Genomic DNA, 27,340 nt, shown 5'->3' with positions numbered 1-27,340 from the left:
TACTTCTTATGGTGAGTTACTGTTAGCATGTCAGCTTCACCCAATAACCAAATCCTGGGATCATATGCTATTTCATACTCTGTGGTATCTGAAACAGTGGTTATAATGAACTTCCAGAACTCTTCCAGGTAAGGGCCACTCCAGAGCATATGGAGCAGATTGCCTTCAGTTATCTTACACCTCTAGCACACGGCGGATATATTCCCATCAATCCTGTGCAGGGTGAGATATGTTCTGTGAAAAATATTAAATTGCATTTGCCTATGTTTTGTCTAGAACTTTTTGAGATCTTTCCAAAATATTTTGCCAATCAGGGTCGACGTAGTTGCATTCTAGGTCTGTTTCCCATTTGTGTTTAATAGACAACCTATCATAGCTTGGTAGATTTCTATTTAGAATGTTGCAAATTGGGGATATCAGCCCCCCCCTAGCAGAGGAGACTGGTATGTTGCGCAAATGACCCTCTAGGGGTGATTCATTTGGAATAAATGGGAAATCTATAGAATTGTCTTGGACCCAGTGACTGATTTGAAGGCATTTAAAGAGATTGTGTCTTTGCAAATTAAATTTGGAAGATAGTTGTTGAAATGTAGACAGTATATTGCCACTATATAAGTCTTCAACAGTTTTGATCCCATATTGACCCATTTCTTTAATGTTCCATCAGCTATAAGATTTTGAATGTTGGGGTTATTCCAGAAAGTCTTTCTTAGTAATGAGAGATCTATTCCCAAAATTGTGTGAGACTCCTGCCATGCCCCAAAGGTGTTCAAAATTATGGGGTTCTTTGTGATTGATGAGAGGCTTTTCTTAATGCCCAAGAAAGGAATTATTTTCAAAGAAGTAGTATTCAGCTCATGTTGTTCTATAGATAGCTATCTAACCGCATCACCCTCAGCGTGTGACCAAATCCATATCGGCCAGAACTGAGATGCCAGACAGTAGCATCGGAAATTGGGAACGTTTAAACCACCTTTAGTCTAAGGGGCCTGGAGAGTCGAGTTTTACTCTAGGGATTTTATTTTGCCATAAAAATGTGGTGATAGCTTTGTTAAGTTCATTGAAAAAGCTCTTGGGGACTCTCAAGAGGGATACAAATAAAAAGTAGGTAAGCTTTGGTAATACATTAATTTTAATTATGTTCACTCTACCGATTAGGGACAGAGGCAAGTTGGTCCATCTCTGAATGTCTGTCTTAATTTTCTCCAAGAGATTCAAATAGTTGTCTTTGAGCACTTTGTCATGGTGTTTTCTGATGTTTATGCCCAGGTATTTAAAACCATAAGGATATACCTTCAGTGGTTCAGTGAGTGTACTAATGTTCAGGTCCTGTGTGTTTAAAGGCAGAAACTCACTCTTAAATAAGCTCTTAAATAAGTTTATTTTGTATCCTGAGACTGCACTATATTCTTGTAGACAATGACAAAGTGGAGGGACCGAATCAGCTGGGTCAGTTAGGTATGTTAAAACATCATCTGCGTAGAGATATTTTGTGCTCAGAAGTCCCAAATTTGATACCAGAGATGGCTGTATTGGCTCGAATGGCAATAGCGAGTGGTTCGATGGCAAGCGTAAATAACAATGGCGAGATGCAACAGCCCTGTCAGACCCCTCTAGAGAGCAAGAAAGCATCTGACAGGACCCCATTAGTTAAGATTTCAGCCTTAGGGGCATTAAAAAGCGGTTTGGGCTATTGGATGAATCGCTCCCCGAAATTCATGGCTTCTAGTATTTGAAACGTAAAGCTAGGCTCAATCCTGTCAAATGCCTTGTCAACATCCATTGATATTATCAGCATGGGTTCCTTTTTCCTCTGTGCATAGTCCACTATATGAAATAACCGGCGAACACTGTCTGACCCTTGTCTAATCTTAACAAATTCTGCTTGGTCAGGATGAATTATCTTCGACATAATGTCTTCTAATCTGGTAGCCATTAATTTGGAAATATTCTTATAGTCAGCTCAACAGGATTAGAGGCCTGTAGGAGTCACACCTCTGTCGATCCTTATCAGGTTTTGGTAGCAGTGTTATAGTTGCTAATTCTAGAGTGCCTGGCAAAGTTTGATTGTCCAAAGCTTCTTTAATCATACTTGTTAGAGGAGACAACAGTTTATCTGAAAATATTTTAAAATATTTGATTGGGAAGCCATCTGACCCTGGGGCTTTATTATTCTGCACTGACTTCATGGCCAGGAGAACCTCCCCCTCAGTTATTTCAGCATCCAGCTGATCTTTATCTTCTGCATTAATCTGAGGAAGAGGTAAACCTTCCAGAAATCGCCCTGCTGCAATATCCGTGGTGTTGTGATCCGATCCATACAGTGTTTCATAAAACTTTTTGAATTCCGCTTTTCTCTTTTCTTTTAATTTCTGTGCACTGTAGGATAAGGTACATCCCCTCATAAATGCCTTGACAGCCTCCCAAATATTTGCATGAGACGCTGAATTCCGATTGGCCTCAAGGAATATGTCAATTTGGGAGTTCATAAATACAATGAATTCTGGGTCTTTCAGCATAAATCTTTTAAATTTCCATCTCTGACAGGATGGTTGTACAGGCTCCATTACCCAGGTCATCTTCAATGGATTATGACCTGATAGTTCAGCAGCCAGATAAATGCAATCCTTTACCCTTGCGAGTATATTTTGGGGGGCTAAAAACATACCTATTCTAGAATAACAATTATGGACCTTAGAGAAAAAGGAGAAATCTTTCTTGTTAGGGTTGAGAGTATGCCAAATACCAAATATCCCTAGTTCTTTTATGCTGTGATTCAAAATTGAAGCTGCCTTAGATGGTATAAGTGCCTTGGGCAGTGAGTGGTCAATAGCTGGGTTAAGGACCAGATTAACGTCTCCACCAATAAGGCAGGGACCCTCAAGCGCCGCTAGTCTTAGAAGTAGGTCATTAAAGAAGGCTGGGTTGTCATAGTTGGGACCATATATATTTACCAATGTCACCATATTTAAAGCACAACCAGTAAGCAGGAATCTACCATTCATCTTTTTCAACTGAGTTCAATTTAAACACTATGTTTTTGTTTACAAGTACAGCAACCCTTCTTGCTTTAGAGGTAAAAGAGGAAAAAAGACATGTCCTATCCAGTCCCTCTTAAGTTTCAAATGTTCCATATCAGTAAGGTGTGACTCTTAAATGAATGCAATACTTGTAGATAGCTTCTTTAAGTAATACTTTTCTTCCTCTTTATCAGAGTTGATTCCCTTTACGTTCCAAGAGACGCAAGTTAGTTGACTAGTCATGTAAGTATGTAAAAAGTATTAACCATTTAACATTGTACCACGTAAATATTGCCGTTTCTGAAAACAATGGAGAGCATATAAAGTAACCATTCCAATCCCCAAAATAGACACCCCAACCCCCCCCCGAAAAAACAAAAACAAACAAACAAACAAAGACAGGAACATTAGGTGGGCTACTCTTGTTAACTATACGTAGGGTAGCTACTTGTAGATAGCTTCTTTAAGTAATACTTTTCTTCCTCTTTATCAGAGTTGATTCCCTTTACGTTCCAAGAGACGCAAGTTAGTTGACTAGTCATGTAAGTATGTAAAAAGTATTAACCATTTAACATTGTACCACGTAAATATTGCCGTTTCTGAAAACAATGGAGAGCATATAAAGTAACCATTCCAATCCCCAAAATAGACCCCCCCAACCCCCCCCCCCCGAAAAAAACAAAAACAAACAAACAAACAAAGACAGGAAAATTAGGTGGGCTACTCTTGTTAACTATACGTAGGGTAGCCTCTCCAGTTGCTGTAAATGTTAAACTATTCAACCTCAATTCGTGATGAAAGGATGACCTGGTTTTCCTAATGTGTGAGTCTATCCAGCCACTCCACGAGGCTGGGAGCATCACGTCAGTGGCATTATTCAGAATGGACCATGGGCTTAGTAAGTAAAAATCGACTGCCCACAATCATTTGAAAGCCAGGTCCACCTTATCAATAGTCATGCTTGGTAGTTAAGAAACCAATTAGGATAATTAAGAAATCAAAGCACAATTAAAATGTAAAGCAAAACATTCTGGAATCAACACAGCGACTTTAAATCTGAAATAACAACCATCATGAGCCTAACGAGAAAAGAATCCTTGTTTGTTAAATGTAGGCTGGGTTGCAGCGCTAGTTGCCATACTTAGTTTTTCTGCCGCCATCAAGTGGCCCAAACTACAGTGTCTCCTAGCATCATTCTTCTCCAGCTTAAAAACAGCTAAAACCACTTACTATCAGAACTGTGGTAACACTGATGTTCAAAAAATGTTTTCTGCTTTTAACTCACTCCTCCATCTGCCTCCTCCTCTGACCTCTACTCTGCTCACTTCATACATGTTCGTCTCATACTTTACTAGGTTTCTGCCATCAGTAACCAGTTCTCTAAGCCTGACCAACTCTGTCTGCCTCTGCCAGCTAACAGTGCCTCACTCACCTCATTCTCCCCCTTGACCGAGGAGGAAGTCTCCAAGCTTCTGCTGGACTCTTGTCCCACTACCTGTCTGCTGGACCTGATACAATCCAACCTCCTACAGACCATTTCCCCCACACTCAACCTCGCAGTCACACACATCAGCAACTCCTTGCTTACAATGAGTGTTGTTCCTCACGGCATTTAATCAAATTTGGGTCACCCACTGCTCAAAAAACCTACACTCAACCCAGCCCAGGTTGAAAACTACAGACCGGTTTCACTCCTACCCTTTCTATCAAAAATACTTGAGCATACGGTCTTTAACCAAGTCTCTGAATTCCTTTCTGAGAGCCATCTGTACGGTCCGAATCAGTCTGTCTTTAAGTGGGGTCACTCTACCAACACTGCACTCCTGTCGGTAATGGAACCACTGTGTTTGCTGCCTTTGACACTGTTAACCACCGAATCCTGCTCGCCACACTCACTGACCTTGGTATCGCAGGATCTGCCCTCTGCTGGTTCATGTCCTACCTCTCAGGGAGATCTTTCCTTGGAGGGGAACCGTGGCCAAACTGCACAGCTTATCTGCAGGGGTGCCTCAAGTGTCAGTGCTCAGTCCACTTCTCTTCTCAGTATACACCACCTCACTTGGTGCAATCACCTGCTCCCATGGTTTCTCATACCATTGCTATGCTGACGATAGCCAGCTCTTCCTATCATTCCCATCAGACAACCTCACAGTCTCTGCACGGATATCGTCATGCCTTACAGATATCTCTGCATGGATGAAAGAATGCCGCTGTCTTCTTAACCTATTGAAGACTGAGCTCCTTGTCATCCCAGCCAGTCCATTCCTACAACAACAGATCAATATCCAGCTCGGATCAACCCAACTCATGCCTGCAAAGTCTGCCTGAAACCTGGGTGTCATGATTGATGATCAACTAACCTTTAAGGTTCATGTGGCCTCGATTACTCGGTCATGCCAATTTGCCCTGTACAACATCAGGAAAATTAGACCCTAACTGTCTGAGCATGCAGCACAACTTCTGGTACAGTCCCTTGTAAGATCACACATTAACTACAGCAACTCCTTACTGGCAAGTCTCCCTGCATGCACTTTCAAACCTCTGCAAATGATCCAGAACGCGGCGGCGTGTCTGGTCTTCAACCAACCCAAAACAGCACATGTCACTCCACTGTTCATCTCTCTCTACTGGCTCCCAGTAGCTGCCCGTATCAAATTCAAAACATTGATGCTCACTTACAAAATGGCAACTAAAATGACTCCCGCCTACCTGAACACACTCATTCAGGTCTACACTCAGTTCTGCTCACTATGCTCTACCAGTGAAAGGCACTTGGCACTTCCGCCAGAATGAGGCCCTAAGTCACTAGTCAGACTCTTCTCTTCTGTAGTTCCCCAGTGGTGGAACGAGTTACCAAACTCCATTCGATCCACTGAGTCCATCTCCATCTTTAAGAAGAAGCTAAAAAACCAGCTCTTTCATGACCACCTCCACACCTGATGGTATGGTATTAGTAAAAACACACCAAAAAAAACAAAACAAAAACAAACAAACAAAAATGCTTCTCTGCACCCTATGTATTGCCTTTGTGCACTGCCTGTTGACCCCTATGTCCTATTGGACTTGAACCTAGTTTTTTTGGCACTTTTTTGCATTGGCGTCTCCTGACTAGATCCTTGCTTGTGTTGTACTAACTCTCAGATGTACGTCGCTTTGGATAAAAGCAACTGCTAAATGAAATTGTAACACTGTAATCGTAACATTTGATGCTCCAATAATGTTTTTTAGATGGAAGGCGAGAGAACAGAACATGAGTGGGGTGACTGGTGTCCTTAATGAAGTTTTGGGCTTTCCTTTTGCAGTGAGTGGTGTAAATATTATGTAGTTGTGGTAGTTCCATGCCAATGACTTTTTGCTGCTGTCTTTACAGTCCTTTGAAGTAATCTGCAGTCCTGAACAGTCAGGTTGCCAAACCACACTGTGATACTGCCTGTTAAGATACTCTCAATGGTACTGCGATAAAAGTTCTTAAGAGTTTTCGTACTCAAACCAAATCTCTTGTGACACCTCAGAAAATACAGTCTCTGCTGTGCCTTGTTGAAATGGCAATAGGTGTTGAGAAACCATGTGAGGGCTGCTGTGTAAACCGAGAAAACAACTCTACAACTCTTTCCAAAATTTTGGAATTGAAAGGTAGGCCTGATTTTATTTTCACAAACCAATGATTATGTTGTAAAGAAAAAAATCACCCCCTCCCTGTACATATTTTTTCCTGTGTTCTGTTCTTTCTTTTCTATAAGTGGATAAAAAAAATTGTTTATACAAAAAAGTACCAGCATACAGAGCAAAGACGTTCTCAAAAATGCTTTCTTAAATGAAGCTGGTAAAGAATATTCGCATCTATTTAATTTGTCAGACCAGCCTGATTAAGGTGTGTCGTGGAATCTGTGTAGATGCATTGTTGTCCCAAAGCAAAACACCAAAGTATGAAAGTCATTCTGGATGTTTAGCTGTTTGTACCAAGATTATTCATGTAGGGACGTCTCTTTCGTTTCCAGATTTGAGTTGTAGAATGGCTCACTTGCTGCTGACTCCTTCAAGGACTGGTGATGTGCTGACGGACTGTACAATCATTAATGTTGCAAATGCTGCAGAGATGATGCTGTGCTTTTGTTAACTCATTGCCGTTTAGTTCTTACATTACATCACAGTCATTTAGCCGACGCTTTTATCCAAAGTGACTTACAATGAGTGCATTTTATGTAGGAAATCAGGAGAACTACTAGTCATCAGTGGTCATAGGTGCATCTTCTCTCTAAACAAGCATCTAAGAGCAAAACCAGTGCTAAAGTAAAAGCGCAAGAAAGATATTTTTTTAATGAGTGAATACAATAAGTGCTAAGAGCAAGTAACAGGGTAGTAGTTCTTGAAGAGGGGAGTTTTCAACATGTGCCGAAAGATGGGCAGCGACTCCGCTGTCCTGACATTAGTGGAGAGTTCATTCCTTCACTGTGGGGCCAGGACAGAAAAAGAGCCGTGACCGGGCTGATCAGCAGCAGGGGCCTCTGAGCGACGGGGCAACCAGGCGTCCCGAGGCAGCAGAGCGAAGTGGTAGGGTGGGGGTGTAGGGCTTGACCATGGCCTGGAGATAGGAAGGAGCTGTTCCTTTCACTGCCCTGTAGGCTAGCACCAGAGTCTTAAACTGGATGCGAGCAGCTACTGGGAGCCAGTGTAGGGACATGAGAAGGGGAGTTGTGTGGGAGAACTTAGGGCGGTTGAACACCAGACGAGCTGCAGCTTTGTGAACAAGCTCCAGAGGTCTGATGGCCAACGCTGGGGCGCCAGCAAGGAGGGAGTTGCTGTAGTCCAACCGGGAGATGACCAGAGTCTGGATGAGCACCTGTGCTGTCTCGTCGGTGAGGAATGGACGAATCTTACTGATGTTATGGAGGCAAAAATCTGCAGGAGCGAGCAACCAATGCAACGTTTGCAGCAAACAACAGTTGCTCGTCCAGGATCACACCCAGATTCCTCGCAGTCCAAGTTGGCATCACCACAGTGTTGTCAATGGTGATGGCCAAGTCTCGGTGCAGGCAACTTTTCCCCGGGAGGAGCATCAGCTCTGTCTTGTCCAGATTGAGCTTCAGGTGGTGTGTCGCCATCCACTCCGAGATGTCAGTCAAGCATGCAGCAATGTGTGTCTCTACTTGTGTGTCAGAGGGAGGAAAGGACAAGATCAGCTGGGTGTCATCGGCATAACACTGGTAAGAGAAGTCATGCAAGCGAATAACAGAACCCAAGGATGTCGTGTACAGTGAGAACAGGAAAGGACCCAGAACCGAACCTTGTGGAACATCTGTAGTCAGTCTGCAAGGCTCCGACACAGATCCCCTCCATGTCACCTGGTAGGAGCGACCCATCAGGTAGGATGCAAACATTGAGAGTGCAGTTCGTGCAGTAGTTGTTGTTTATGTTTGTTTTGGGTTTTTTTTCTCTTTCTTTTTTCTCTTTCCTTTTTTGGTCTTTTGTACTTTATCATTTGCATTTATGTTCCTTAAAGAAACTCAATAAAAACTTAATAAAAAGAAAAAAAGAAAAGTAGGGTGGAGCTTGGTCTATAGTTATTGAGAAACCCCACTTCAAAATTTGGTTCCTTTTAAGAAGTTTAACTATGGCAGTTTAAAAACTAGTGGGAACACTTGCAGGGGTAAGAGATGAATTTATAATACTTAGTATCAGGGAACCACCAAAGTTCTTTGAAAAGTTTAGCAGGGAGCGAGTCAAGAAGGCAAGTAGAAGGTTTGGCTGCCAAGGTCAGCTTGGACAATGTTTCCAGAAGGGATGTCCCAATCAACCCCCCCCCCCATACCGAACTAAAATTTTCAATATGTAGTATAGCAAGAATGATCAGAGAGAGCAACATCAGTTACAACCTTAGTAATGTTCATATCCTTGGAGATGAGTAAGTCCAGAGTGTGCCCTGTCACATACTGAGTCAGTCCATAGTTATCAAGAACACAACACACACACTTCTTTAGTCTCTCTATCTTGGGGATTGTCAACATGAATATTTAAATCACCAACAATAACTACACAGTCAAAGTCAATACAGATTATAGACAGCAGTTCAGTGAAACTATTAAAATTGCACAGTAATTATGTGGCCTATAGATATTTAGAAATGTAGCTCAAAAAGAGGAATTCAACTGAAGAGCCACATATTAAAAAGAAGCGAAATTTCCGCAAGATATCTTCTTGCATTGGCGGTAATGAAATAAAATGTCAACTCCATCTCCTTTATTATGCATTCTAGCTTCACTCATAAAAATGAAGTTGGGAGGGGTTTACTCAATAAGAACAGCTGCACTGTTATCTTGGTCAAACAAGGTAATGTGGCAGGAGTCCATTAACCTGGACATGGCTGTTCAAGGCTGTTGCAGAGGGAGACATGACTAACATCTCAAAAGATTCAAATTAGGTATTAGATTTTGAGCAAAGATTTAAGATAGAGTTGTAAATTAGGGCAACATCCCCACCTTGTTTGGTTGCTCAAACAGCACGAGCACATGTGTAGTCAGGTGGTGAGGCATCATTTAGTGGTAAGAAAACGTTTGGTTTCACCCAAGTTTCTCATAAGCCAAGCATATCAAAACTATGCCCCAAGATTAAGTTATTTAACAGCATCACTTTGCTAGACCCCCACGACCCTGAGAGCAGAATAAGTGGTTCAGATCGTGGATGGATGGACTTTGCTAGACAGTGATCTGGTATTGATAAAGCCAATTTTCAGGAGTTGTGTAATACTAGAGTTTGCTGAGATAGGCCTTTGATTGGGGCTAGCAGTGGATGAGGTCATTTTAATTGGGGCATGATGTCTAAGAGTAGCAAGAGAGGAATTGGGAAGCCTGCATACACACTGAAGAAGGGATACAGTTGTGATTTGGTGAGATGATTTGTGATACACATTGCCACTGCCAGAAGTAGATATAGTAATTAGACTGTTGTGGTTAGCTTTTGGTGTGCAAGAAAACTTGCGTGTGACACGGCAAAGTAAGGAGACAGTCTCAACCTGATAAACTACATTATCAATCTGATGACCTACACTACAGCCCCTTTCCCACTGGACAAAAAAAAAACCCAAAACACTAAAGGTTACAGTCGGCATTCATTCCCGGGACAAATAACTGCAGTAGTCATGGGTATTTATCGGCTCCAGCTCCGATCAGCAGCGATGGAAAAATTACAACTGGGTAGACACATTAATTTTGGCCCCTTTTCTGGTGCATTTGTGGCATCGAACCTGACACACCAGAAAAAAACAAAAAACAAAGGCATACTCATCTACTGGCAATGGGAAAGGAGCCAATCACCTATTTTTAGCGGGTTTTCCCGCATTTGAAAAAACCTGCAAATATGCGATAATTTTCGCCCCTTTTCCGGTCCGTTTGTGAGGTCAAACATGACACACCAGGAAAAAAAAACAGAAAGGCATACTCATCTACTAGCAATGGGAAAAGAGGTAATCGCCTATTTTTAGCGGGTTTTCTCACGTTTAAAAACCCCACATATATCAGGTCAGGAGACACCATCAAGAAGGAGATAGTCTGAATCTAATAAACTACAATATCTATCTGATGGCCTATACTAATCAGGTCTTGATGAGCAGGTAATTTATAGAATCAAGTGTGTTATAAACTATGGTTAGAATGAAAACCAACAGGACCGCAGCCCTCCAGGAGTAGGGTTGGAGACTACTGGGCTAGAATAAGGACAAATCTTTGACTTTTCCAACACTTTCTTTTGTTGACAGGTCTCAAATAAAAGAGGATTTGCAAGTATGGAGAAAAAAAAACAACAAAATAAAAGTGGTAAAGATGTTTGCTCAAGACTCATTTAATCATTCAGACTATTAAAGCTCACACCCATTGTTTGCATAGATAGGATAATGCATCATCTGGTCTTGGTGCACTGATCTTCCTACAAACCTCTAAAAAGACTGGCCCTATCTTATTTTGAGGAGTGCTCAGCTTGTTTCTTACCTTGGAGCCGTTAGTTTTAGGGTGTGTGGTGGGGGGTCTCTCTGTAATGGCGGTCCAGTTACTGCTGCCGTCGCTTTGGCCCTGGCTGAGGCGGGCCAGAAGAGAGCGGAGCTGGGGCACGCTGATAGTGGCATTGTCCCCGTAGCGGGCCAGCAGGTTCTGGAGGACCTGGGCTGGGGTCTGGGTCTGAGTCTGGCCAGGCTCCCCCTGACTCAGCACGCTGCTGAAGGGACACAGCAGTACAGCGAGGGCCAGAGCGAGCATCAGCTGGGGCTGGATGTGGAGAATGGAGGTGATGATGCTGCTGGTATTATGGTCATGATGGGACTGACGGAGCATGGCTCTTCTAATGGCTGGTGGGCCTTGCTGTAGAGGAGACGTGAGGATAGAATAAAGGATAATTCAGAAGGGATGCTTGGATGGTACATGGAACTCTATCCCAAAGCATACCTGAAAATGCAAATATGACAATTCTGTTTTTTTAAAGGTATGTATGCATGTCCAGCCTGCACTCTATTTTTATGGATGTGAGGTAGGAGGTCTATGGGACTCTTACATAAACGTATAATTTAGCAAAGCCGAATTAGCCACTGAAACACAATAAATGCCAAATGGAAACAAGAGGTCTGCAGTAATGGACCTGCCGCACAATGCACACATGGGGGAAACGGGAAACAGAGTAACTAAACACTTCGACAAAATAACACACAGGGTATCGGTAGTCCCGCTTTAACACAGCAGGAAGGGAACAACACAAACTAAGTCTCTCTAATACACACACACACACACACACACACACACACACACACACACACACACACACCAGGAGAGAAGCAACCTTCCATTCCTTAGTTCCAGCTCACAGAGCACCAATTCATCTCTGTTCGCCCCAGGGACGGTCCTCCAGGTCTGCATAAACACAGGTTAGACTGCTATGGCTGGACAAGGTACCCAATTCATTCCTTTGAGGTACACTCACCTTCTTCCGTGGCCCTGGTGAGAGTTTTCCCGTAGAGCCCCACCCGAGTCAGTCGGCTTGCTCTGGAGAGCTGTGTTTGCAGCACGACACCCACAGGATCCCTGGTTTAGGGTAAAGATGCACGCAGAGGTGGAGCAAGAGCCTTGGCCAAAGTGACAGCCTCACTGGGTGAGTGGTTGACTGTGGTGGACTGCGGAGGAGAGGAAGACCAGATAAATACAAAGACTACAACTCAGTGTTATGGAAGAAAAGAGCAGGAAGACAAGGAAAGGCCAGACAAAGAGATCAACCTTGGCTAACCAAAATAGAATCAGTGTTTACTCTGTCCTTCTCCAGGTTCCACATTCCCTCTCTAACCACAGGGCCAAGCACTGTGCCAAGCCCACATTGCTAAACAGTGGCAGCATTCCTCGTTGATTCCTGCAATGCTGCATACAGTGAAGGCCGCTGTACACAGAAAGCTATGAAGCCCTACCACAGCAAACTATGTCCTGATATGAAAGGGTTTTAGTAGACTTGGGGTTCGAATCCCCAGCATGGTGGTAGAAATTGCCATTGCGCAAACAACTCAACCCCATCAAGACAGCAATAGTAGATAACTGCAGTTGCACAGCGGAGCTCCCAGGTGGCCCACATAAATATGAAGCAGGGTGGAGCAGGGCAGTATATACAGGGAGTTAAAAAAGTCTGAGGCCTCTAGTGAAATTGCTTCTAATTTGCATTCTTTTCTAATTTAATATAAAAAAAATTTCATTACAAATGATAATATCAGCTTAACAATTTGAGTGAAAGGTTGAATCTTTGAAAGACGTACATGAATTTCAGAATCTTTGTATTTGGTATGCCCCCTTTTTTGTTTTAATGACAGCGTGCACTTGAGCTGGCATGGACCACAATCTTGTGCAAAACCCGATAACCCATGTTGTCCGAGCATGATCTGACAATGTTTCAAAGAGTTTCTTGTGATGTCACGGGATGTTCGGCTTTCTTAGTCTTCAAGTGCCCCTATAAATGTTCCATGGGGTCGAGGTAGGTGACTGGAGGGAAGTCCACGACAGTAAGCACTCCTTGGTCTTCAAGTAGTTCTTGCAAAGCTTTGAGGTGTGTTTGGGGTCATTATCCTGCTGCAGTATGAATTCTTCTCCACAAAGATGCAAAACAGAGGATGCAGCATTTCTCTGAAGAATGGAGTGGTACCTCTCCTTTTTCAGGGTGTAGCTGATTCGGTGCAAGTGTCCAACTCCAGAGTAGGCAAAACACCCCCAGACTCGAACATTCCCACCACTGTGTTTCACTGTTGGTTTGATACACTGTGGTATCAATCTCTCTCCTGTTCGTCTTCTTACATCCACCCTTCTGTTACTGCCATAAATCTCAAAATTGGATTCATCAGTAAACAGGACTTTTTTCCATTGATCTAACTGTGAAATGCTGGTATTTCTTAGCCCATGCCAAGTGTCTGGCCTTGTTTCCCTTCCCGAGAAGTGTTTTAGAGACTGCTACTCATCCTGAGGCCCTGTTCACAGCTGGCATTAACATGCATCATGGGTGATCTGATCACAAGTGGTCAGCTCTCCAAGTACATCAGTTCACAGCTGGCATTAGAATGCGTCTCCACATGAGTCTCGAGTGAACATTTGTGATTGAATCTCACTTGCCCGCTCTATATTTAAATAAAGACGTACATCACGTAACTAAACAAGTAACTAAACATGAAACATGAGGAGAGAAGAGTCGGAGCAACAGGCATTTAACAAAATGAGACATTCTTGCTCACTCGAGCCCCATTTTAATGCCCCGTCAATTACTTATGATGTATTTCCATCTGTAAGTTATTACTGTCAATTATTCTACCAAATTATGTTGATATACAAAATGTGAAGTGCTCTTAAAGAAACACAATAAATCATCCCCCATCTCTACTGCACTTCTTTTCTTTTATTTCCATTCCAGTTTGTTGTGAAGCACAACAGGGTTTTTTTTTAAATGAAAAACGAAAGCCACTTTATTTTGTCATTGTACGGTTACAACGAAATGTGTTCTCTGCATGTACCCATCCTATTGTGTAGCAGCAGTGGCAGCTGCAGTGCCCGGGGACCAACTCCAGTTCTTCTTTCCATTGCCTTGCTCAGGGGCACAGGCAGGAGTACTAACCCTAACATGCATGTCTTTTTGATGGTGGGAGGAAACTGGAGTACCCAGAGGAAACCCATACAGACACGGGGAGAACATGTAAACTCCACACAGGAAGGACCTGGGATGGCCTGGGGTTCGAACCCAGAACGTTCTTGATGTGAGGCAACAGTGCTAACCACTGGGCCACCATGCCGCCCAGTGCTGTGTAAATAAATGTTGTGATGATGATGATGATGATGAAGATCCGTGAAAGCCTTCAGACCCCTGACCTGATATATTGCTTTTAAGAAATAGTATATCGCGGGTAAATAGTTTCACATTATTACAATGACATGGACACAGGAAATGCATGTTGCGCTAGACAGAGACAAATAATCTGATAAGGAAAATTAACTGAGTGAATCAGGAGCGTCAGGCTCTTATTATTTGCCTTCTTTCATTTTGTGCTCAAAATACACGGCAAAAGTTGAAACTCATTCATAAAACTTGTTATGTGGGGAAATGTAAATGTCTTTTTCCATTAGATATTGTTTTCATTGCTTATGCAGAGGACGTCAGTTGAGTAGGCGATCCATCCATGTGGCCCAGGAAACACTGCTAAAAGAATGTGGCCATATGCAGCCCAGACCACCTCCAAGTTTGGTCGGAGCGATCAGATCTCAATGCATTCTCAATGTGTCTTGGGTGCATTCATACCTGCAGGTGTCCACTTAAGATCGGATCACCCAAAATGCACGTTAATGCCAGGCGTAAACAGGGCCTGACACCACTACTAGGCAACCTTCTTTTGACAGAACTTTTGCTGACTGGAGTCTTATATATAGCTATATTTATATAACTATATAGCTCTTATATAGCTCAACAACGACTTTACTTTCTTAGGCAGCTTAAAAAATACTGGATCAAACAAACATCAACTTCTCGTTCCATTTTACTCAGCCATTAGCGAGTTCATTACAACACCTTTTATTACAGTATGGTAAGGCGGCATGGACAGTCAAACACAGAAAAAACTGCAGCGGATTGTCAACGAGGCATCCAAAATCACAGGCAACCCACTCTCCTCAGCTGAATCTGATTGACTGACATCTCGGAGTGGATGGTGACACACCACCTGAAGCTCAATCTGGACAAGACAGAGCTGATGTTCCTCCCGGGTAAAGGTTGCCCGCACCAAGACCTGGCCATCACCATGACAACACCGCGGTGATGCCGACTCGGACTGTGAGGAATCTGGGTGTGATCCTGGATGACCAACTGTCATTTGCTGCAAACGTTGCATCAGTTGCTCGCTCCTGCAGATTTCTCCTCTATAACTTCAGGAGGATTCACCCATTCCTCACCGACGAGACGGCACAGGTGCTCATCCAGGCTCTGGTCATCTCCCGGTTGGACTACAGCAACTCCCTCCTTGCTGGCACCCCAGCGTCGGCCATCAGACCTCTGGAGCTTGTTCACAAAGCTGCAGCTCGTCTGGTGTTCAACCGCCCTAAGTTCTCCCACACAACTCCCCTTCTCATGTCCCTACACTGGCTCCCAGTAGCTGCTCGCATCCAGTTTAAGACTCTGGTGCTAGCCTACAGGGCAGTGAAAGGAACAGCTCCTTCCTATCTCCAGGCCACGGTCAAGCCCTACACCCCCGCCAGACCACTTCGCTCTGCTGCCTCGGGACCCCTGGTTGCCCCGTCGCTCAGAGGTCCCTGCTGTCGATCGACCCGGTCACGGCTCTTTTCTGTCCTGGCCCCACAGTGGTGGAATGAACTCCCCACTGATGTCAGGACAGAGGAGTCGCTGCCTATCTTTCGGCGCAGGTTGACAACTCACCTCTTCAAGAACTACTACCATGTTACTTGTTCTTAGCACTTATTGTATTCACTCATTTAAAAAGAAAATCTCTTTCTTGCGCTTTTACTTTAGTACTGGTTTTGCTGTTAGATGCTTGTTTAGACAGAAGATGCACCTATGACCTCTGATGACTAGTAGTTCTCCTGATTTCCTACATTAAATGATGCACTTATTGTAAGTCACTTTGGATAAAAGCGTCAGCTAAACGACTGTAATGTAATGTAATGAATCTCTACATACTCACCGGACTGTAAGGCGAGCAAAGATGATCACCTCTGACCCCTCACATCCTGCTCATCACCTCTTCCAGCTCCTTCCCTCAGGGAGGTGCTACAGGTCACTGTCCACTAAGACTAAATGCTTCACAAACAGTTTTTTCCCCCTAATCATCAGGACTCTGAATTCCTCCCTAGAGTCCCTTCTCATACACCATTGGCATAAATACCACAATTCACCTAGTTGTGCATAACTTTAGAATCAGAAACACTTGGTCATTTCATTTCATGTGCGAAAGTGCATGAAATGAAATGAAACATTGTTCCCACATATATCTAAACTAATTTTTAAAAAATCACTGTCCAGAAAAGGAACGCCAGCCAGGACAACTGTTGGAACTGCCGGTCTGCATGGGCTAGCAGTTAGCTTAGCCTGCCCCGCTTCCGCGTCCTGTCAGAGCGCCCTCGGTGTTTTGTCTTTGGGTGCAGCTCCGGTCAGGGCCGTGGTCCTTGGGCCCACAGGACCCAGCAGACCAAGCTCCCTCAGCCGATCCAACGCCAGCTCTTCCAGCCAGACACCTTTGACACACCTCCCCGCACTCCACACGACGACGCTAAAATCTCAGTCAAGGCTAGGCGAGGCCGCTGCCAGACCGCCCTCGGTGTTATCAGAACTGCCGGTCTACATGGGCTAGCAGTTAGCTTAGCCTGCCCTGCTTCCGCATTTCTGTTACTAACTGTATTGTTCGTGATAATATGTGGCGTGTCTGTTGTTGTCCATGTACATATTGTGCTGCAGAGTTTAACGTGTACCGAAAACAAATTCTCCAGCCTTGGTCATGTGGCTAATAAAACAATCTAATCTAATCATTTAGTAAATTCTGTCTGTGATGAAGTTGCTTTTTCTATCTCTCAGTGAACAAAGTTTGATGTATTGATGTCCTGACGGTGTGGTCACTTTTGGTCTGCCTGATCGTACTTTCGATACAACTGATCCAGTTTTAGCAAAGCGTTTTACAGTGCCATGGACTGCCCCCTTAGAAACCTTCAGTCGAACCATGATTTGATGCTGAGAAAGCCCCTCTTTGCTTAGAATACCAATTTAACTTCATTCTGATGCCATTTTCCCCACTATCACAATGCTACTTACTAAGAAGTGTTCATCTGAAAACTTGAGGCAGCACAGCCATGTTTATAACAGGTGAATAGTGACTGCAGACTGATTTACTTAAACAAGTCTCTAATGAGTAGATCAGATCCACCTGAGTGTCATCTGAACACTTGCTTCAGTGGAAGGGATAAAAGTTAAGGAGATCTGACCTTTTCTACGAAGAAGTTAACATGGTCAATGCCACAGATGTGTTTAAATTTGATTGCTGACTAGAAATAGTGCAGAACCTTAAACATTTCTTCATTTCACATGTCAACTTTGTGTTTTAAATGTTTCTAAATCCTCAAACTTTGCTTATTCCCAGGTTTACATGAAAATATCACAGATTTTCGACGTGATCTTGGACTTTTGGACCCAACTGTATATATTGGGTCAAATTTCCCTGGGTAAATGAAAGGTAAATAAATACTTTAGTCTCTCTCGCTCGCTCTCTCTCTCTCTCTCTCTCTCTCTCTCTCTCTCTCTCTCTCTCTCTCTCTCTCTCTCTCTCTCTCTCTCTCTCTCTCTCTCTCTCTCTCTCTCTGAGCTAACAAAGCAGAGAAAGCTCATCTTGATTTCACATCACTCCCTACTCTCACCCTCTGTTGCTTTGAACATGCTCTTATTGTAATGGATGGAAAACATGTGGTACTCGATCATGGGAAGTGATTGAGAACCACTGTTCCAGATGTTCAGGGGTATTGTTATGGGGTTGTAGTTATGACCTGTTCCTTATGGTTGGTTGCTTGTAATGTTGCTGCGTTCTCTGAAGCTTCTTCTGCTGCTCCTCTCACTTCCAGCCCACTTGATATCAACAAGTGTGGACCCAACAAGGCATGTGGTGGGTGACCTGCCCTGAGGAGAGTGTGCAACAGGGAGGAGAGATGTGCAACAACACACTCACACCTCCTCTTCCTCCTCTCGCTCAAACAATGCAGGACTGAGGCCAGGGGTAAAGCCCTCTACTTCTACATCAATGCTTCATAAGAGAAAGACGGGGAAAGGGATTTGCAGGGGAGAGACAAAAGCATACATCTGAAACACGAAGACAGAAGATTGCCCGAGCTAACTGCTGGCCAAGTATAGTGTGTTAATGTATGAGTGTAGATATTCTGGATAAACTGCTTGTGAAAAATAGGTGGGGGATTCAAATCTACGGTCTGCAAAGCTGCACACTGTTTACTCCTGCTGCCCTAAGAAGAACTCTGGCCTTATCATCCTTCTCTTGTATCTCCTCTGGTGTGACTCCCTACTTTCCTGCTATCTGAACAAAAAGAAAAGAAAAGTTTAAAATGTGAGTGGTCTGCCCTGTCTCTTATAAGAAGCTGATAATCTAGAAACAATCCTGGGATTTAACAAAAACAGAAAAAGTATATATATATATTTAATTCATATTAAAGACTGTACATGCCCTGTGATGGCCTGGCGGCCTGTCCAGGGTGTCTCCCCGCTTGCCACCCAATGACTGCTGGGATAGGCTCCAGCATCCCTGCGACCCTGAGAGCAGGATAAGCGGTTCGGATAATGGATGGATAGATGGAGAAAAAAAATCAGTAACTTTGGAGAAGTAGGCAAGGGTGAGCTAGTTTTAGAGTGCCCCCCCCACCACTTCCTCCTTCCCTCTCATAACCCCTTCCTCCAAATCAGGGTGCATGAGTGTGCTCATCACAACTGACACACTTGTAGTGTCCTTGATAATCTATGCAGGTGGAAAAAAAAGCTTGTCCCAGCTAATCTCTCGTTTACACATTGCTGTTGTACGGTACTTTTGAAAATATAGGTAAAGTATTTCCAAAGATAAAGACCACTTTTCATTTGGACAGTGGAGACAAATCTACTGTATATAGTTTAAACTGGGCTTCACCCGAGAACTGCCAACTGAGCCAAACTATCGAATTGTATGCAAAGGTTGATTGACAGCAAGGAGGTACATGCCCCTTCACCTCTGAGCTTCTCTGATTGGTTAGAAGGGTGAGGCTCGCTGTGAAACTTTAGGAATACCTCTGCACTGCTGCTGCGCCGGTCTATAAAGCGTGCTCATAACAGACTGACTTAAATGTGTTAAGATGCGTTTTGGAGCGAAATGCAAACAAAGAAATTCCTACATACCGCAGCTATAATCTGGATGGTTAGTATTTGACAAGACGTGCATGGTTGACTTCAGCCCTGTCCTCTTGGCAATAACAATCACTTGGACTTGGAATGCCGATTAAATATAGACAAACACGCCGCAACCAACCACACTTCTAAATAACTCCTCTTGCTCTGGAAAAGGCGCTGCTGTGAAAGGATGAACAATGAAGGAGCGAGCAGTGGCCTTTTCAGTCTTTACCTTAAGAACGCCTTCTCGGTATGGCCACAAACAAATCCGGTCAGTACAAACAACACACTGGGACAACTTCCACAAACAAATCCGGTCAGTACAAACAACACACTGGGACAACTTCCACAAACAAATCCGGTCAGTACAAACAACACACTGGGACAACTTCCACAAACAAATCCGGTCAGTACAAACAACACACCGGGACAACTTCCACAAACAAATCCGGTCAGTACAAACAACACACTGGGACAACTTCCACAAACAAATCAGGTCAGTACAAACAACACACTGGGACAACTTCCACAAACAAATCCGGTCAGTACAAACAACACACTGGGACAACTTCCACAAACAAATCCGGTCAGTACAAACAACACACTGGGACAACTTCCACAAACAAATCCGGTCAGTACAAACAACACACTGGGACAACTTCCACAAACAAATCCGGTCAGTACAAACAACACACCGGGACAACTTCCACAAACAAATCCGGTCAGTACAAACAACACACCGGGACAACTTCCACAAACAAATCAGGTCAGTACAAACAACACACTGGGACAACTTCCACAAACAAATCCGGTCAATACAAACAACACACTGGGACAACTTCCACAAACAAATCCGGTCAGTACAAACAACACACTGGGACAACTTCCACAAACAAATCCGGTCAGTACAAACAACACACCGGGACAACTTCCACAAACAAATCAGGTCAGTACAAACAACACACTGGGACAACTTCCACAAACAAATCCGGTCAGTACAAACAACACACTGGGACAACTTCCACAAACAAATCCGGTCAGTACAAACAACACACCGGGACAACTTCCACAAACAAATCCGGTCAGTACAAACAACACACTGGGACAACTTCCACAAACAAATCAGGTCAGTACAAACAACACACTGGGACAACTTCCACAAACAAATCCGGTCAATACAAACAACACACTGGGACAACTTCCACAAACAAATCCGGTCAGTACAAACAACACACTGGGACAACTTCCACAAACAAATCCGGTCAGTACAAACAACACACCGGGACAACTTCCACAAACAAATCCGGTCAGTACAAACAACACACTGGGACAACTTCCACAAACAAATCCGGTCAGTACAAACAACACACCGGGACAACTTCCACAAACAAATCCGGTCAGTACAAACAACACACTGGGACAACTTCAACAAACAAATCCGGTCAGTACAAACAACACACTGGGACAACTTCCACAAACAACACACCGGGACAACTTCCACAAACAAATCTGGTCAGTACAAACAACACACTGGGACAACTTCCACAAACAAATCCGGTCAGTACAAACAACACACCGGGACAACTTCCACAAACAAATCAGGTCAGTACAAACAACACACTGGGACAACTTCCACAAACAAATCCGGTCAGTACAAACAACACACCGGGACAAGGTCCCACGTTAATGTCAGCATGCCAGGGCAGACTGCTGTCACCGCACACTCTGATAAGATAGACACATGCAGCCATAGCACCAGTTGGAGTGTGCGCGCATGTGTGTGCGTTTGTAACCGAAGGGTCCGAGGCCTGCTTGTGGCTGGGAGTTGTGGCTGGGAGATAAGAGGTGGTAGGGAAGGTCGGTGGCGCACCAGGCGACAGGTTGTCTGCAGTGAGAACATGAGCCCATCTTCACAGGATGTTGAGGTCTCCTGCCATCGTCTAGATTAGATTACACTAGATTAGCTTGTTTTATTAGCCACACGACCAAGGCCGGCGGAATGTGTTTTTGGTACACTTTACATTCTGCAGCACAACACATACATGGACAACAACAGACACTGCACATATGATCACGAACGATACAGCTACACAATAACAGAAATAAACACATCAGGCATACAGGTGAATGGTGGTGTTGATGTCAGTGGTGGGTGAGGAGGGACTGTAGGGAGCAATTCACAGTCCTGATGGCTGGGGGACGACTGTGAAGCGTTTAGTCTTAGTGGTGGACAGTGACCTGTAGCGCCTCCCTGAGGGAAGCAGCTGGGAGGTGATGAGCAGCAGCAGGATGTGAGGGGTCGGAGGTGATCTTCTTTACAGTCCAGTGAGTATGCAGAGGTTCAACTGAGGGGAGTGGGCTGCCTGTGATTTGGGACGCCTTGTTGACAATCCGCTACAGTTTCTTCCATGTTTGACAGACCGTGCCACCGCATCATACTATAATACTGTAATACTATAATACTATAATACTGTAAAGCTGTAATACTATAATACTGTGATACTAGAATACTACAATACTGCAATACTGTACTACTGTAATACTATAATACTGTAATACTATAATACTGTAATGCTGTAATACTAATACTGTAATACTATAATACTGCAATACTGTACTACTATAATACTGTAATACTATAATACTGTAATACTATAATACTGTGATACTATAATACTGTAATACTATAACACTGTAATACTATAATACTGTAATACTAGAATACTGTAATACTACAATACTGCACTACTGTAATACTATAATACTGTAATATTATAATACTGCAATACTGTACTACTATAATACTGTAATGCTGTAATACTATAATACTATGATACTGTAATACTATAACACTGTAATACTATAATACTGTACTACTATGATCCTGTAATACTGTACTAATATAATACTGTAATACCATAATACTGTACTACTGTAATACTATAATACTGTACTAGTGTAGTACTGTACTAGTGTACTAGTGTAATACTATAATACTGTACTAGTGTACTAGTGTAATACTGTAATAGCGTAGTACTGTACTAGTGTACTAGTGTAATACTGTACTAGTGTACTAGTGTAACAGAAGAAGTTACGATGGCCTGGCTAATGGCGAGTGAAACAGAACGAGCAGCTGAGGTTTGAGCCAGTCATTTCTCAGCGGCTGGCGAAAGTAAAGAAAGTCGTTGTTGAGCTTTTGCAATGATGTGTTCTAATACACGCTTCATCCAATAGACACACAATGAAGGGGCATCGTCCTGGTCTGCCGACCTCCAATCCCTGAGGGATGTGGCCAATCCTGCCTCTGATTGGCCTCTTGCATCCTCCTTCCTACTCCTCAACGTCTTATCCTGACTGCTGCTGGTTACGCCATCAGTGAGACAGATAGACAGACACACAGGTGAGCCAGGAGAAGTGGCTAAGCAGAAAGCACAGATCTACAGAGCTCGCAAAGACACCTCTGCTCCAGACCCGGCGCTCCTCCACAGCTTGCCAGGGAGGGAGGGAGGGAGGGAGGGAGGGCCGTGCTTACGCAGGTTCTCTTTCCAACCCAACGCCACACCAGCTAATGTTGCCTTCAACCAGACAGGCAGACTAGGCTAATTAGTGTCACAAGTTCAAATGTTCACTAGAGCCATCATTTCCATTTTCGATAAAATTTCATTTCTGCTATCGGCAAATTCTGATAAACATTGTCACTAGTTAAAGTCCAACTCTTTTGAATAAATGGGGTAAGAGTTGTTATTCTCACTAGTTAACATTTAGTTTCTGATATCAACATTTCAATTCCTCATAAAAACGTGGCATTTTAACTAGTAAAAAGTGAATTTGTATAATAAATGATAGAAGGCTACAGCATAGTTCCGTCTCTCACTCACAGGTCACAGCATAGTACCGTCTCCCACTCACAGGTCACAGCATAGTACCGTCTCCCACTCACAGGTCACAGCATAGTACCGTCTCCCACTCACAGGTCACAGCATAGTACCGTCTCCCACTCACAGGTCACAGCATAGTACCGTCTCCCACTCACAGGTCACAGCATAGTACCGTCTCCCACTCACAGGTCACAGCATAGTACCGTCTCCCACTCACAGGTCACAGCATAGTACCGTCTCCCACTCACAGGTCACAGCATAGTACCGTCTCCCACTCACAGGTCACAGCATAGTACCGTCTCTCACTCACAGGTCACAGCATAGTACCGTCTCTCACTCACAGGTCACAGCATAGTACCGTCTCCCACTCACAGGTCACAGCATAGTACCGTCTCCCACTCACAGGTCACAGCATAGTACCGTCTCCCACTCACAGGTCACAGCATAGTACCGTCTCCCACTCACAGGTCACAGCATAGTACCGTCTCTCACTCACAGGTCACAGCATAGTACCGTCTCCCACTCACAGGTCACAGCATAGTACCGTCTCCCACTCACAGGTCACAGCATAGTACCGTCTCCCACTCACAGGTCACAGCATAGTACCGTCTCCCACTCACAGGTCACAGCATAGTACCGTCTCCCACTCACAGGTCACAGCATAGTACCGTCTCTCACTCACAGGTCACAGCATAGTACCGTCTCTCACTCACAGGTCACAGCATAGTACCGTCTCTCACTCACAGGTCACAGCATAGTACCGTCTCTCACTCACAGGTCACAGCATAGTACCGTCTCTCACTCACAGGTCACAGCATAGTACCGTCTCTCACTCACAGGTCACAGCATAGTACCGTCTCTCACTCACAGGTCTGTACCATAAAAACAGGGTTAGATTGCTGTGAACACTTCCGAACGTCATCATCACCTTCACCAGCCGACGGAGCAGAGAAGCACCCAGACTAGAGGCTGGCCCCAAGTGGAAGGGAAACAAGTCATAGAACTAGCCAAGGCTTTTCCAACATGACACGCCAGCTCAGAGGTGTCGCCCCCTGAAGGGAGTAGACTGTAGTACAACATGGTATAGTAAAAGCTGTATGGGGATAAAAGGCAAGCGTTCATATTTAGCAGGTATGGTATAGCAGATGCAAAACTTGTAAATCTAATCTTTGGGTTATACATAAACGTCCTATCTTTCAAAAGGAAATGAGCACACATTTGTGACACGGCATAAACTGTCAGATAAAGCCTCCATGGGTTCAGCAGCTGCGTTGGCATGGAAAAGTGTTGCTCAACTGGTGGACTTTGTCAGCAGAAAATAATTCCATTAAACAAAGAGAACGCCCAAATGAGGAAATGCCATGACTCAAACAAGTGTAGTAGTTAGACCTGCTGCTTCAGCTTTAGTTGAGACAAACCATTTCTAATATATTATTTTCATAAACATACCTCATCAAACATCGTTCAATACAAATTACTGACATAATTCAGCATGTAGGTTAGAAGCTACTTTACTGGAATCACACCCGTCTCTTTCTCGCGTCTCCACTTCATCTTGCATATGATCTCCTCAACAAAGAATAAGTGGGGGGGGGGGGGAGAGCTTCAAGAATGCAATGAACGTTCTCCCTTCTCTGGATACAAGAGTCACACACGCAGAGCTTGCTCTTGTTCGTTCTACTCACCTGTCCTTAAACCAGGCTGCCGGCCGCCTGTCTTCCTTAAACTGCAGTGACGACTGCCTCATCACGGTGTACTCATAGTGCCGGGAGGACAGGCAGTTAAGACAGACCCAGTATTCTCCAAGTCTCACGAACAGACCCAGTATTCTCCAAGTCTCACAATTATAGTTTCATGAGGCGCTCAGGTGACATCATCAACCAACACCGTCATTAGCTTAAGGAAGCAATGACAATGGGCATAATGTGGGATCGGCAGTCTTTAAACGAGCTGCCAGGCCAATCTGAGGGACCATTGTTGATGCACCCCATTCATCCAGCACATGCCACAAAAGACCACTTGAGATCAAATTATAGGGTTCAGACATCACCTCTGCTCGCTTGACTCCCCGGCCAGAGGGAGCAAAGCGATGTAGCGCGGAAGACGGGGGACCGGACGGAAGACGGGGGACCGGACGGAAGACGGACGGAAGACGGAGGACCGGACGGAAGACGGGGGACCGGACGGAAGACCGGACGGAAGACGGGGGACCGGACGGGGGACCGGACGGAGGACCGGACGGAACACGGAGGACCGGACGGGGGACCGGACGGAAGACGGAGGACCGGACGGAGGACCGGACGGAAGACGGGGAACCGGACGGAGGACCGGACGGAAGACGGGGGACCGGACGGGGGACCGGACGGAAGACCAACACCTTTGCAGCCTGGCTTCTTATTACCAGACACAAATGATACCAGCAAGTAATGGACACACCGAACGGAGCGTGTGTGAGCCTTACAAGTGATGACCAGCTACATCGTTACCTCTCAAATTCAGCCCCCCCCCCTCTCTCTCTCACACACACACACACACACACACACACACACACACACACACACACACACACACACACACACACACACACACACACACACCATAAACACCTGGCGGCAACTCCGTCAGGGAAATGGACCACAGAGCAACCATATCGTCAGAATTACATCAGCGACCGAGCTAACACGTGAGACTCGAAATCCTATTAGTCGAGAGCCGAGCTGGTCCTGGTCCTGGTCCTGGTCCTAGCCAGCTGGCCATGCGAAGCAGAGCTTATCGGTAACGGGGTGAAAGGAATATTAATGAGAAAGATTGAGCTAATTGGTCTTAGCCGCTATAGCTAGGTTAGCCTTAGCTTACCCGGGGATGCTGACTGTGGGTCTGCGCTGCTGGAAACAACAGAAACCCTGTCGGCAGTGCGGCTCCGTCTCTTGGTGACGTCCTTTATGTCCACGCTGGAGAACCGACGCCGCTTTAAGGTGACAGGTGGGCTGATGGCGAACGATGTCTCCGTCCACTCACAGTCACACGCACGCATTTCCAGCGTCCCTTCAATCAACTCACACCGGCGCGTGCAGACAGGATACGGAGCGTACCTCGTGACGTCACTATTTACATACCAGCCGGTGGCGCTTTCCTACTGTAGTTTTTCCGGAGGTCGTGACGCCACCGTGCTGCCGAAAGAAGACGCTGCAACATGCGAAAAGTACAAGAAGAAGAAGCCGCGTTAACTTTCCTTAATGCGGCGTCGCGCCTCAACCACGCTGACGTCACCCGTGGTTGAGGCGCTGAAGCCGCGTTAACTGTTCTTAATGCGGCGTCGCGCCTCAACCACGCTGACGTCACTCTTACAAAGTAACGGCGAATCGGGCGCTTACCTGTTTACCTGGTTTCCACCCATGAACGTTCATATTAGTAATGTTTACTTATATTGCTAGGGGAGGATTTATCTATTACATCAAGTACGAGAATGTCGCTGTCTCATTTGTCAGAGAGACATGCTTAGTGGTCTGTTGCCCGGTGGTGGCCTGGTGGCCCGGTGGCCTGTCCATCCATAGGCTCCAGCATCCCCGCCACAAGCGCTCTGGATAACGGTTGGATGGATGGATGGATGGATGGATGCTTATATTTAGAAACGCTTCTTAGCTCATTTATCACCAACTGCCATTCAACATTATGCCCGCTGTGCAAAGCACCATTTCTCGGAAGGCAGTGTTTCCACGACGGTTCGTTTGGCAGCGCCATGTGACTGACTTACACACGAGAGTAGCTTATTCTTGAACAGGTTGGGAAAAGAATCGGGCTCGTCCGGGATTTGAACCCGGGACCTCTCGCACCCAAAGCGAGAATCATACCCCTAGACCAACGAGCCACTCCACATGGAAGTTGCAGTACATTAAATATATTGAATAATGACCCAATGTGCTGCGTCTGTTATTTGTAAATTTTGTTTATATCGCGTTATTGTTGCCGACATCTGTACACGCGACCACGGTTCTTCCTAGGTGACGTCACCATGCAAAAAACAAAAACAAAACAAAA

At 44.7% G+C, this 27,340-nt stretch overlaps 1 protein-coding gene and 1 non-coding gene across 2 annotated transcripts in view; both read right to left on the bottom strand.

Moving 5' to 3' along the window:
* Window positions 1-26,362, bottom strand: part of slc39a14 (solute carrier family 39 member 14) — a 63,686-nt gene extending 37,324 nt beyond the window's left edge. Inside the window, exons 1-3 of the mRNA XM_056275911.1 lie at window positions 26,159-26,362; window positions 11,979-12,168; window positions 11,000-11,365 (exon numbers count right to left, since the gene is read on the bottom strand). Coding sequence (XP_056131886.1) covers window positions 11,000-11,338 — 339 coding nt within the window. The 5' untranslated portion in view covers window positions 11,339-11,365; window positions 11,979-12,168; window positions 26,159-26,362. The remainder of the gene's footprint in view (window positions 1-10,999; window positions 11,366-11,978; window positions 12,169-26,158) is intronic.
* Window positions 26,363-27,098: 736 nt separating this feature from the next.
* Window positions 27,099-27,170, bottom strand: trnap-ugg (transfer RNA proline (anticodon UGG)). The gene has a single exon. It is a non-coding gene; the product is annotated as a tRNA-Pro (tRNA).
* Between the last annotated feature and the right edge of the window lie 170 nt (window positions 27,171-27,340).

This window comes from Lampris incognitus, chromosome 1 (assembly GCF_029633865.1).
Source record: "Lampris incognitus isolate fLamInc1 chromosome 1, fLamInc1.hap2, whole genome shotgun sequence".
NCBI classification, from domain to species: Eukaryota; Metazoa; Chordata; class Actinopteri; order Lampriformes; family Lampridae; genus Lampris; species Lampris incognitus.
The sequence above is the reverse complement of the archived record's forward strand: the minus strand, read 5'-3'. Positions and strand labels throughout refer to the sequence as shown.